General features: G+C 47.0%; 1 protein-coding gene across 1 annotated transcript in view; it reads left to right on the plus strand.

Moving 5' to 3' along the window:
- LOC119957776 (ras-related protein ORAB-1-like) overlaps positions 1-13,734 on the plus strand; it is a 34,616-nt gene that overhangs the window by 13,232 nt on the left and 7,650 nt on the right. The window contains exons 2-3 of the mRNA XM_038785859.1: positions 8,742-8,814; positions 11,314-11,409. Of these exons, the coding sequence (XP_038641787.1) occupies positions 8,742-8,814; positions 11,314-11,409 (169 nt within the window). The remainder of the gene's footprint in view (positions 1-8,741; positions 8,815-11,313; positions 11,410-13,734) is intronic.

Below are 13,734 nucleotides of genomic sequence, written 5' to 3' on the forward strand. Positions count from 1 at the left end.
CCACATGGGGGTCAAGGAGGCTGTCTGCTGTTCGGAGACCTTTGACTCTGGTGGACAAGGGCCTTTGCCTGCAATTGAGTGGTGCAGTGGTTAGCACTGCTGCATCACTTCACTGAGGATCTGTGTTCGATCCCAGGGTCACTGTGCGGAGTTTGCACATTCTCCCTGTGCCTCACCCACCACAACCTGAAGATGTGCAGGGTAGGTGGATTGACCATGCTAAATTGCCCCTTAATTGGAAAAAGAAGAATTGGGTGTTCTAAAACTTTCCTACAATTGTTCCTTTCTGAAACTGTGGACATGTGAACTCATTCTATTGGCTCACCTTTTTTTTAATGTAACTTTTGGGCTGTCATCCTTTGCAGGCAATGCTGCAGATTTGAGTATTCTCCCTCTTTCCCTCCCCCCCCCCCCCCCCCTCTCCCCCCCCCCCCCCCCCCCCGAGCTGTATGGGATGTAATGAGGCACAATATTACATCCCATAAACTGTGTGAAAGATGAATGAAAATCGCTTATTGTTCACAAGTAGGCTTCAAATGAAGTTGCTGTGAAAAGATGCACAGTGAGCTACAGAATCTGCTCATGAATAGAAACAAGGTTCGACCTGACCCTTCATTGACGCTTGGCTTATCCTTGTGTCCTTCATGAATTAAAAATCAAGCTCTTGGGGGTTTGAAATTCACACGCTGACTTTACTCACTGGCAGCCATCATGTTACACTGCCATCGTCTGAAGCTGCCACTAACTGCTCAAGACAGCCGTGACTTCAAATTTCTTTCCCCGGCTTCCTCAATTTGGTAAAATGGACAAGCTTGTGAGAACAAAGGCATTTGTTTGCCCTGTTTCGTTATGTAACTTTACACCAGAGGAAACTGGAGCTCTTTGTCTCCAGTGTCCCTTTACACACAAACTCCCCTTTGCAATGACTAATGTATGCAACAGCCATTTTGTACACCCAGATTTCCCCAGTGATGGTGAGAATTATTTTTCAAATTTGTGCTGTACATAATTAAAACTGGGCATTACTGAAAGCGCAAAAATAGCGCATGGACACCAAGGTGCCTCTGTAACTCTTGTATAGAACAGCACAGAACAGGCCCTTCGGCCCTCGATGTTGTGCCGAGCAATGATCACCCTACTCAAACCCACGTATCCACCCTATACCCGTAACCGAACAACCCCCCCCCCCCCCCCCCCCCCCAAACCTTACTTTTTTGGAACACTACAGGCAATTTAGCATGGCCAATCCACCTACCCCGCACATCTTTGGACTATGGGAGGAAACCGGAGCACCCGGAGGAAACCCACGCATACACGGGGAGGACGTGCAGACTCCGCACAGACAGTGACCCAGCCGGGAATCGAACCTGGGGGACCCTGGAGCTGTGAAGCATTTATGCTAACCACTATGCTACCGTGCTGCCCTGCACTCTGAAGCTCCATTGAACTCTGTCTGACGCACCCCAGGTCCTGCACATGTAGCCATTTCCGAGCTGGCACATGTGCATGATTCCAGGTTTTTAATGCTTCTTCAGACCAGGGGCTGATCTTGCACACCATCGTAGAAGGGAAAAATGGTCGCAGCAACCTTCTTCTGACTGCTGTTTGTGGTGCAGGTGTCCCAGAGTGCAAGGCACAGAGACCAGAAGATTCCCCCCCCCAACAAAAGGTTCCAGGTAAGGGATGGGAATAGACCCAATTGAGAAAGGGGCAGAGATGCAGGCTCCAGTAAAGTGGATTCGAACCAAATTAGGCATATGATGGCAGCTAGAGGTTGGAGACTTGTGTGCTATATATATTTATTATTGTCACAAGTACGTTTGCATTAACACTGCAATGAAGTTACTGTGCCCCTAGTCGCCACATTCCAGCACCTGTTCGGGTACACTGAGGGAGAGTTCAGAATGTCCAATTCACCTAACAGCCCGTCTTTCGGGACTTGTGGGAGGAAACTGGAGCTTGGAGGAAACCCCCACAGACAAAGGGAGAACATGCAGACTCCACACAGATGACCCAAGCTGGGAATTGAACCCAGGTCCCTGGTGCGGTGAAGCAACAGTGCTAACCACTGCAACAGTGCTGCCCATGTGCTCCAATGGCTTGTGCTATAGGTCTTTGGGGCAAAGGTACACCTGTTAGTGTTATTCTGCTTGGCGTAGCCACCGATCTGAAATTGTGCTTGGCAGATGAATCTTGAGGATACTTAACACATCCTCCAGGGGAAAAGTCTAGATTAAAACCCTGAGGTGGGTCAGGCAGCAGAAGCTGGGGGGAGGGGGTGCCTTTTTAAAGAGAATTCCAAGGCAAAATCTTCAAATGTGGAGATTGGAAATCCTTGTTTCAGTCAGGTTGTTTGACTCTGTGAAAAGTGTGGGTTGTTTGAGGAATCTATGGAATCTGGTTTGGTCACATTTGTCATTGTGTAGGTGTCTAACCATAAGTTTACCTGTTCACCTATGCCTCATATTTGGATAGTGCAGTGGTTAGTGCTGCTGCCCCACAGTACTAGGGACCCAGGTTCAATTCCAGCCTCTGGTGACTGTGGGGTTTGTACGTTCTGTGACTGTGTAGGCTTTCTCCAGGTGCTCTGGTTTCCTCCCACTGTCCAAAGATGTGCAAAGAAAATCCTGTGCAAAAGGTATGGGGATAGGCTCAGGTGGGGATGCTCATTAGAGGGTCGGTACATTCTCAATGGACCGAATGGCCTTCTGCACTGTCGGGAAGTCTATAATTTCCCGAAGGGATAAATTCCAAATGGGTGGAGTCTTGTGGCTTTATTTGTTCAGTAAGTATTTTGGTCCCTAACTAGATTACTTTGGGGCATTAATTCATGACCAAAATACAGCAATGGACCTTTAGTGGCCTTTCCCCTTTGAGCCCTTGCTGCCCAAACACTTGTCCTGGACCTTGGAATGTGCCAGTCTACAGCATTCTATCACCGGCAGCCCAAGTCTCTGGCAGGAGTGTCACTGTCAAAATCTTAACCACCAGCACAAGATGGTTATCGTGTCCCTGGAAGCTGCCAGCTGCTTGGTGAACCATGGCATCTATTTCCAGAACACCTTTGGATGTATGAGGTTACTCGATGCATACGAGTAGAATGCTAGCTACGAATCTTGTGGGTAAACTGAACACCTTGGTTAACATTACATTTGACTGTAGCAAGTTCGGCCTCTGGCTGTGAATACAGCCTGGCACAGATGCCATATTGTGCATCTTATTTTGGTTATGCAATTGTGTACAAGTTGACCTGAAGATTGAACAAAGAGGATGGTGCAGTGAGATTATTGAAATTTGTATCAGTAAGAGGCGCATGGTGGGATATCCCAAGTTGCAGTAATATTGAATGGACGTGGTTAGACTGATCTTCCTCCTGAGCCAGACTGGGTGGAGTTCTGATTATGCAGGGTGACATTTGACCCCTTAGTGTTGCTGATACTTGATTTACAAATTTGTTGCAGTTGAACACCCAATTGGCCTTTGCTCAACTGGGGTAGGGCACCTTCCTGGGTGTGACACCATGACATCCCACAATGCAAAGGCCAGTAGCAGGCAGGACAACTGGGGAAACTTGAGCAAAGGTAAATTGTGGAAGAAAACTAACTTGAAGCAAAAGCTTCTAATTACTCTTGGGAAGAGTAGCTAAAGTGAATGTTGCTCCCTTGGAGGAGAGAGGCAGAAGTTTAAGACTGGTGCATTTAACGTCTGTCGTTTGGACACCAAGGGGCAATTTGCCCTGGCCAATCCACCTAACCCGCACATCTTTGGACTGTGGGGGCAAACCAGAGCACCCAGAGAAAACCCACACAGACACAGGAAGAACATGCAAACTCCACAGAAGGCGGGTCCATGCAGGCAGAGAACATGCAAACTCCCAAGTCTGGAATCTTGCCACTATGCATCCATGGTGGAGGAAGTGAATTTTTAAGGTGGTGGATGGGCTGCTTTGACCTGAATGGTGTCACATTTGTGGCAGAGGGGTTCCTTGTAGGGCAGGCTTTGAGACGTCTCTGGGCTGCTCGCTTCCAGCTTCTGACCTGCTTGCAGCCAGGGTATCTGTATGGCTGGTTCAGTCATTGCCCCATTTGTTAATGAGGCATTCAGTGACACGAAGGGGTGATGATTAAATTGACTTGTTAGAGATTAGCTTTGCCTGACACTTTCCACTTGCCAGGTCTTGTTGCCTATGGGTGTAGGCTGCTTCAGAGTTGCAAAATAGTGCTGAACATTATCTGCAGTTACAGGCAAATCCCACTTCACCCTAATGACCATGTGGCACTGAGTAGACTGGGGCAGTAATTGGCCCAGTAATTGTGGATGCAATATAGTTTGGAAACATTGTTGGGTAGATACCAGTGTAGTTTAGAACAGCTTTGTTAGAGATACAACCATTGCACTATCCTGTATGCTGTTGGGTGTGGGATTTCTTGGCTCTGTCACGTCGTCCAGCATGAGCAGCCCCATGTTGTAGCTTCAGCAGGTTTACGCATATTTCACACTGAGCCATGGTCGATCTCTTGGGCTTGATGGTGAGAGCCTGACCCAAAAGGTCACCGATGTGGTTGAAATAAAATTTCACTGTACAAGTCTTATGCTAGAACGGTTATAATCCCACTTAGCGCAGTGGTAGCCCCACAATACAATGGAGGGGATCAGTGTGCAGATGGGACCTGGGCTGAGGTGGTCACTGCTGTCATGGGCAGATACACCAGCAGCTGGTTGATTTTGGTGAGGGTGAGTCGTTTTTTTCCTCCGTTCCCTCCCCAGTTGCCACAGTCTAGCAGCTATGTCCCTTTTGGTGTTTGTCCTTTTGGGGTCTGGTAAGGCACGGTGCTCTTGGTGATGGTCGGTCTCATGCCCATCCTCCAAGTGGGAGTTCAACATGGAGCACAGGTTCCTCAATGCCACTTGCAGTTCTACACAGCAGACTTGGCAAAATGATCTCCCACTGAATAAAAGGGGCCATGGCAACCTGGATGTGAAATTGGCTGAATGACCTGTTTCGGTAACTTGGGACGTGTTTTGAGCACGAAGGAAATTTTTGTGCAGGGCTCCGTGTTTAGGAAAGGTGTCGGCATTGGCGAGAGTGCAGAAAGATTAATGAGCTGTTCCAGGAATGAGGAACTTTGGTTATGAAGATGGGGAAGGCAGGAATGAGGAACTGCAGATGGGAAAGGCAGGAATGAGGAACTTCAGTTATCAAGATAGGAAACCGCCTCCCATCGAATAGAGAGATGGGGAATGATTGTGTAGTTGGACAGCAGGGCGAGGTGCAATTGGCAACCAAAGCAATGGTGACATGGATTTGGAATGTGGAAATCGGGTCAATTAAGGCGAATGGTACCGGGCAAATTATTCATTGAACTGGTACAAATGGGATGGGCCAAATGGTCTCCTTCTGCTCCGCAATGTAACTATTCTGTGATGGCATCAGCTATTGGACTTTTATTTCATGGGGATGTGGGCATCGCTGGCTGTGCCAGCATTTATTGCCCTTGAAGGGGCAGTTGAGATTCAATCACATTACTGAGGGTCTGGAATCACATGTAGGCCAGTAAGACCAGTCACATGCAAGAACGGCAGATTTCCTTCCCTAAAGGACATAGTTAATCAGCAATGGTTTCACGGTCATCTTTAGACTTTAACTCCAGATATTTATTCAAATTTCACCACCTGCAGTGGTGGGATTGGAACCTGGGTCTCCAGAGCATTGCTCTGGTTTAGTATTCTAGTGATAATACCACTATTCACGTTCTCCCCATGTCTGCATGGATTTCCTCTGGGTGTTCCCAGTTTCCCCCCACTGTCCACAAAGATGTACAAGTTGGGTGGATTGGCCATGATCAATTGCTCCTCCTGTCCAGGGATGTGCTGGTTAGATGGGGTTATGGGTTTGCGGGATTAAGGCACGGGAGTGGGCCTGGGTAGAGTGCTCTTTTGGTGGGTCAGTGCAGACTTGATGGGCCAAATGGCCTCCCTCTGATTCTATGACAGCAGTTGTACAAGTTCAACACTGCTTGATTGTCACTAGTTAGATTCCAACGACTGCTGGTCAGAAAGGTAATGGCTGTGGGGCCATCCCTAAACTAACAACACTAACACATTTTACACGAGTTGCATTTGCCAATAGAATTGGATGATATTTGGTTACTGAAGATGTCTTCCCTGACTGTGGGGTGGGGGGAGGGAGGTGTAAGTTGGTCCATTCTCTTTGCAGATCCATAATCTTGTTTCTGGTACTGGAGAGGTGGCCAGGCAGCAACTGAAGATAATGGATAAATGTTTCAGCCTGGTGGCCTTCATCAATAAGCCATGTGCCTGGATTGGCACTCGGTATCAGTGTGCAACTACACTTGGAATTTGTCTTTTGTCTGACCTGGATTTGCAAAATGGATTTGACCTATGCACACAGTGAGAACTTGCTCCTTCGTTTACTCATTAATTGGAACTGCGGCAAGTGGGCTATCTTTTTGGGGGGGGGGGGGGGGGGGGAAGAAAGGGGAGAGAGAGAGAAGAGAATGGTCTACCAAGCTCTCTCAAAACACCCAAATAAATGCCTTTCATCTCTTGAGGGGCCCATGACTACACGTGTGAAGGTGCACTGTTCTCATTGTGCAGTGAACATCCTGTTCTAATGTTGGCTGGAAATGTATGTAAGCTTTGAGAGAACCACCTTGTTCATCAGGCAGGTGATGCCCTCCTTGGCATAATCAACTGACAACTTGGAATTTAACAGTGCAGAAGGAGGCCATTCAGCCCATTGAGTCTGCAGCAGCCCTTGGAAAGAGTACCCCCCCTCCCCAAGCTTCCACCCTATTCCTGTAACCTTTTGGACACTTAAGGGGTAATTTAGCCCGGGCAATCCGCCTAATCTGCACACATCTTTGGACTGGGATGAAACCCACGCAGGCACTGGGAGAATGTGCAAACTCCAGTGACTAGAGGCTGGAATTAAACCTGGGTCCCTGGAGTTGAGGCTGCAGTGCCACCCCTTGGTTGTGCTAGTACAATAGTGAGGTGAGTGATATGGACATGATTCTTGATGATCTGCATGTCTCCACACTGCAGATAAGACAGCTAAAGGTAGGTGTGAATTACTGCAAGGAAGCTGTAGACTTCCAGAAAATATCAATGGACTGACTGCTCAGGTGGGTAGAAGAATGGGCAAGAGGGGGGAGAAAAAGAATATGCAGAAATGTTAGGACATAGTGTAGAGGGACCTTGGGAGTACTGATCCATAGATTCTCTACTGGGCCAAGCCAGATGCAGTGTATAATTGCAGACAGAATCTCCAGTTTCAGAGGTGATCTTGAAACATTTGACATGGTGAATGCTTGCCCTGTGAGGGAATGATGCTTTTCCTAGGAAGGGAAGGAGTACTAAGGGGCACCCTTTTTTTTTCTTTTGAAAGGGTGTCGGAGATTTTTCTTGGACTGTTAATCTTTGGAATTCATGTTTCCGGAAACTGGAATATACAAGTTAGATTTGTGATTCTCACTCGGTGCACCCTCGTACAGGTTTAGCATTACTACTACTTGTACTTCAGTTCTTCCCTCATTGATCACTCTTTGTAAATTGCCCCAACTTCAAATCTGTGTAGCCAGCAACTATATTCCTCCCAAGTCTCCACTTGTTTCCTCCTTCTTGGAAAGTGGCTTCCTTTTCAAATTCTCTTAACTTGTTGAAGAGGAAAGATTGGCCTAGAGAGTGGTCCTAACCCCATCAGGGTCTGAAACTCTCTGCTTGGAAGAATGGTAAAAGGTGCAAACCCTTGCCACACAAAGCTTGTGGCATAGAGGATATCAGTCATGACCCCTTCCAATGTGTTCCCTCCACCTGCCATTTTGTTCTTCAAAACTGCATGATTAACCTGATTGTTCCCACTCTATTGCAATGATGCACTGCCAGGTTACATCTTTCAAGAGCTGAAGAGCCAAACATCTCTGGCCCCTGTTGAGCATCGCACTGTTTGGCCTGTGCTGAATGTTTAATCTTTCCCGGGATGGGGTGTCACTAGCTGGGCTGGCATTAATTGCCCATCCCTAATTACTCTTGGTGACTTGTTGGACCATTTCACAGGGACAGTCAAAAGTCAATCACATTTCTGTGGGTCTGGAGTCGCGTAGGTCAGACCGGGCAAGGACGGCAGATTTCCTTCCCTAAAGGGCATTGGGAAACCGGATGGATTTTTACTGTTGCTTTCATGATCTTTAGAATTTTCTCACAGATTTTTTGAATTCAAATTTCGCCATCTACCATGGCCCCAGGTCCCCCAGAGCATGAGGCTGGGTCTCGGGATTAGGAATCCAGTCCCCACCGTCCCCTCACTGAGGGAGCTGCTGCTTCCGCCAACAAACTGTCTTTCAGAAGTGTTGTACAGAATGTTCCCCAAACGGCAAAACCTGGTGACGTGAAGGATGATCACTTGGGTCTCATTGCTGGGTGGGACCTGGTGGCTGTGGGGCAGGTACCCAGTCTGCATTGAAATGAGAAACTGGGTATCGAGGGAGAGTGCATGTGGGACCTGCTGATTCGATTCCTGTTTCCAGAAACTGGGTCATTGAATATACAAGTTAGACTTGTGATTCTCACCCAGTGCAAGCTTTGCTAAACCTTGTCAATGTTAAGGGTGTGCTAAAGCAGTTCCACATGGAGAACATCACTTGGGTAGTGGGGAAGGGGCACAAATGTACTGGCAGAGTTGCTTTATCTATAACCATTTCTCTTTCTTTCTTATCCAGTGACTACTTGTTCAAGCTGCTCCTCATTGGTGACTCTGGTGTTGGAAAGTCTTGTCTGCTCCTCCGGTTTGCTGTAAGTTTCCTGTGTGTAATCTTTATTTGTGCTATTTCCCAATGCTGGAAAGTAAAATTAAGGCTGTAACTTTCCCCCATGTTTTACTTGAGATGGTTTTTAAAAAGTTAGCGATTTGAGGTGGCCATTCATCAATCTTTTAATCATCCGTGGGGATGTGGGTGTCATGGGTAAGGTCAGCATTTAATGCCCTTGAACTTGTTGGGGCGGAGCGTTCTCCTGGGTCTCTGGATTACTAATCCAGCAACCAACACCACTGCCTCGCCCAAGGACGATCCCCACAATGGAACAAGCTGGCAAAGGAAATGCTCATAAGCCCCATCTCCAGATAATTGACTACCATCTCAGCAGGCTGGTTTATTTAGTGCTAAATGTTGGCAGAATAATGCTGACGCAACTAAAGCAGAAACTGTTGCTCCCAATTCCCTCTGCTGTTGAATATTTGATGGAGTTGTTGGACTGACAATTTGGAAGTTGCTGCGCTTGAATTAATGCACCTGAGGGATTGTTCTTTCGATGGCCATCTATAACAGTGACTTGGGCCTGTATGTCACCTTTAACATTATATACACACCAAGAGACATCAAATAAGAATAGGAAGCTAGAGGTGTGACAATTGGGGTGATCAAAGGGTTGGGTCCAAGGTGGACCGGCCCAAGGAAGGGTTTACAGAACTGGGGGATAGGGGAGAGACTCTGCTGTCTGTCTCAAATTCCCCCTGCAGTAACTTGCTGTCTATGGGAAGTTGATGATTCCAGTCCCTAACATACAAGTCATCAAGCCACTCAACGTTAACCTCTCTGCAGATGCTGTCTGGTTGGGATTTCCCAGCATCGTTTGGTTTCCTTCCCAAATCACCATTTCAGATGGTCAGCCACATCACTGTGGGTCTGGAGTCACATGTAGGCTAGACCAGCTAAGGGTGGGTGTAACACGGCTGCCTCAGTACCAGGGACCTAGGCCTTGGGGTGACTGTCTGTGGAGGTGGGTGGGGGAGTGCAGAGATAGGGTATTCTGGGTCAGTACAGACTCTATGGGCAAAATGGCCCCCTTCTGCACTGTAGGGATTCTATTGATGGTTTTTTTGCAATTGGTGCAATGCTGGTCATTAATTTGATTCCATATTTTTTATTGACTTCAAAATCCTGCCATGGTGGATTCTAACCTGGGTCCGCAGAGCATTGCCCTGGGTCTCTGGATTTTATTCTGCAACTTTACAACCTCCCACAGTTTCCCATTGAGTAGGCGACTCTATTCGTGACCATTTCGGGGCAGCATTTTGGCTTCACAGCACCAGGGTCCCAGGTTCGATTCCCCGCTGGGTCACTGTCTGTGCGGGGTCTGCACGTTCTCCCTGTGTCTGCGTGGGTTTCGTCCAGGTGCTCCGGTTTCCTCCCAAAGTCCTTGCAGGTCAGGTGGGTTGGCCATGATAAGTTGGGTTCGGAGTGGAAATGAGGGCTTGAGTGGGATGGTGCAGACTTGATGGGGTGAATGGCCTCCTTCTGCACTGTACAGATTATATGTTCTATGTGCTCTTGTGGTAGAGGAGGTCCTCATTCTCTGGAGTGATTTCCCCCGCAAATAGAATCTCCAAACTTGAGTTTGTATTTTTTTGTGGAGATTTGTTCTCTAAATAATTCTGTCCATTCCCCCTCCCAGTTACAACAACCCTCCTATTTGGTATAAAAAATGGTGATCTCTCACTGCCACCAGGTGGGAGGTGGTAACGGCCTTTTTGAGGTGGGGTCACAGGGAACATTTGCTCCCTTAAATCGCAGTATAATTGTTTTCAAACTCGCAGTATAATTGTTTTCAAACTATCTCCTTGTGTCCTGACTTATAAACTACTGCTGGAACAACACTAAATCCGTTCATCCTCTATTTTCTTAAATTGAGAAGTTTACTTGATGGTGGGAGGAAATGGGAGAAATGCTATTTTGTTTTGTTTCCCTTGAATTTTCTGGATGTTCTGTCTTTAGTCAGCACCAGTCGGGCCTGGAGGAGGCTGACTGGGTGGGTTTGTACCGCCGTCGGGCCTGGGTGGGTTTTGACCACCATCTGGCCTGAAGGAGGCTGATTGGGTGGGTTTCGTGCCAAATTCTTTTTTGGAAGTGATGTGAAATTGCAAATTTTGTTTTTGAGAGCAGCTTGGTTTCCATCTCCTTTATCACCCCTGAACCAAATTATCACCCTCCATTTCACCCTTAAAACTGACTCCTGTCGCTGAGCAGGCCAGGGTGAGACAGGTGGCTGTTATGATGATTCCCAGTCGTTTTGTGGTCATATTACTGATTTTTATTAATTGGCCCAAAATTTAATTTGGGTAGCAATAATTTCCGGATATCTCTGTCCAGGCTTCTAGCTTTAGATTACTATCCAGCAGTGCGCTAGCTTGTCAAAGATTGTCATTGATCTGCCACCAGGTAGTGAAAGCAGCAGGCAGCTGGATGTTTGTGCACTTTCTTTCCATCACTAGGTTTGGGTTTTTTTTCCCCCCAGGATGATACATACACAGAAAGCTACATCAGTACCATTGGTGTCGACTTCAAAATTCGAACCATCGAACTAGAGGGTAAAACCATTAAGCTACAAATTGTAAGTGTCCAGAATATCGATTCTGTCTACCTCCTGTGGTGAATTTTTAAAAGAAAATGTCATTTTACATATGTTGGAATTCACTTTAATTTGCGTTTGGGCCGAATCTGTTGGAGCCAGGTTTAGTCTTCAAAACTTCCGTGGAGCTTGAAGAAACAAGTCATGGGATTGAGTTCTGAAGCCTTTCAGATCAGGTGATCTAGTGTAGGTGGGGTCACTTTGGCTCAAGGCGACAGAATGTCTGTCCTTAATCTGTCTGTTTAGTGGATGGGTTGCTAACTCGGCCTGCATTTGAGTTGGGCAACGCTCCACTCACTGTTGGGTAACACTCACTGGACAGTAGTTTGCGTGGCTGTTGAAATACTGATGGTGCACGATGGGAAGAATGGGGCCTCTTTATTCTGATTGGAATGTCCTTGCTGACTGAGGCCAGTGGGTCTTTACTGTGGGCAGACCTTCATCAGGGACATGGGCATCAAATGAGTAACTGGGGAGGGAGAGACTTAAAATGGTGCCGAGTTTTTAAACTTCTGTACATTTCTATAGATGTCCATAATAATGGAGCTTTTTGGGGGGGGGGGGGGGGGGCTCCTTCCAAAATATCAGTGTACTTGAGCATCCTTTTGAGTTCAGAGACATTGCGGAAAACGTTTATTCTAACAGTGTCAGTAAATAGATTCTCTCCGGAGAAAGCATAGAATTTTTCCTTGGAGATGGATGCATTTCTCTGGTTTTTGCCTGCTTGATGTTACTGCCTCGGTGAGAAGCTTTGTGTTGCGGGATTGGGTTGAGTTTACTATCCAAAGTGGCCCTGACTTCATAAGCTGTGCTACAAGGAAGAAAAAGACTACTTCAATTGCTTTGACATCTCTTAGACTTGCGATTGTATTAAACTGGTTGATTACCTCTAGACAGAGGCAAGCTGATCCACCCAAGGTGATCTTGGTAGGGCTGTTTCGGGTCAAAAATGAAATCTGCAGGTAAAAAAATAAAGCCAAGTATTGGTCCTGAAGTAATTAAATAAGGTAAAACTGAAAAGGATACACTAGAAAGACTGGTTATGCTTCCAAGCTAAACAGGTTGTCGGATCCAGGTGATTTACAACCTGGGATTGGGAGTGAAGTTGGCGAAAAGGCAGATCATATCTGGGGTTCCAGGGAGGATTTGAGTGGAAAATGTTGACCTGCGTATTCAAAGGAGTTGGACAGTCCTCGGCCAGTTAGTCTGTGGTGGGTACGGCAAGGTTTTGAACTCTTCAATCAGGAGAGAAAAATAACTAGCTGGCACTTGGGAGGTTTGAGTTGAGGATGGCTGGCACAGGTCTGTTGACTGGAATGCAGTGGATGTTGTCCAAAAGGTTGGTTAATTGAGGCCTGTGGAATAGGTAGGTCAGTAGCCACTTGGCTAAGTGACAAAGCAGTGAGTCGTGGTGATGGTTGGCTTTTCAGGCTGGAGGGTGGGACAGTGGTGCTCTCCAAGGGGTGAAACAGGATGTGCTGGGAGGTGGTAAATGGATGTAATCGAGGAGAGTGGGTGAAAAGAGAGACCATATAGACTTGTGGCATGGTTCTGAAAGAGGCAGAGTTCATATTCATCAATCAGTGAAGCAGCCAGGACATTTGTTAGCAAAGTGAGATCTTGGGCTTGAGATATTTGTACAAAAGCAGAGAAGTTGTACTGAGCCTGTGTAACATTTTGATTGGACTGAAGCTGAACCTTGTTTGGTGACCCTTCAGAGGATGAGAGCTGGGGAGATGCTCCTGGGCCGAGGTCCGGTTTGGATAAGGTGGGGTGGTTCTCCTTGGGAGCAAAGAAGATTGGGGGAGAAAGGTATAACAGATTGACTGGATATAGTATACACAGGCCATTGGCAATGATGCAAGGACTTGAGGGGGGGGGAGGGGGGGAGGAGAGCACTAAGGTTTTGGGTATGAGATACAGCAGAAATATGAATGAGGGTGGTAACCTGGAAACCTGCCTTTTGAGGAGTGGTGGGAGTGTTGATGATGATAAATGAAACTTGCAGGGTTGAGGTGGGGGTGTAAAAGCAGGGAATGGGACTTCTCTGCATAGAACTGACATGGTCTTGGGCTAAATGGGTTTACAGCTATAAATGACTCCTTTCTAAGATTTGAAGGCCAGGCCTGATGTGTAATGTGCTCTGGACAGATGTAGACTACTCGTGTACAAGGTATTTACTAATCCGAGCTTTAGGGATTGAAGGTAGAGGCCATATAAAGAAGTCTTCAAGATGAAGATAATATTGACTGGGAAGGGTTGAATGGTTCAGTAAAGTCTGGGGGGGGTTTAGACTTGAAGCTTATT

Source organism: Scyliorhinus canicula, chromosome 27 (assembly GCF_902713615.1).
Source record: "Scyliorhinus canicula chromosome 27, sScyCan1.1, whole genome shotgun sequence".
In the NCBI taxonomy this organism is placed as follows: Eukaryota; Metazoa; Chordata; class Chondrichthyes; order Carcharhiniformes; family Scyliorhinidae; genus Scyliorhinus; species Scyliorhinus canicula.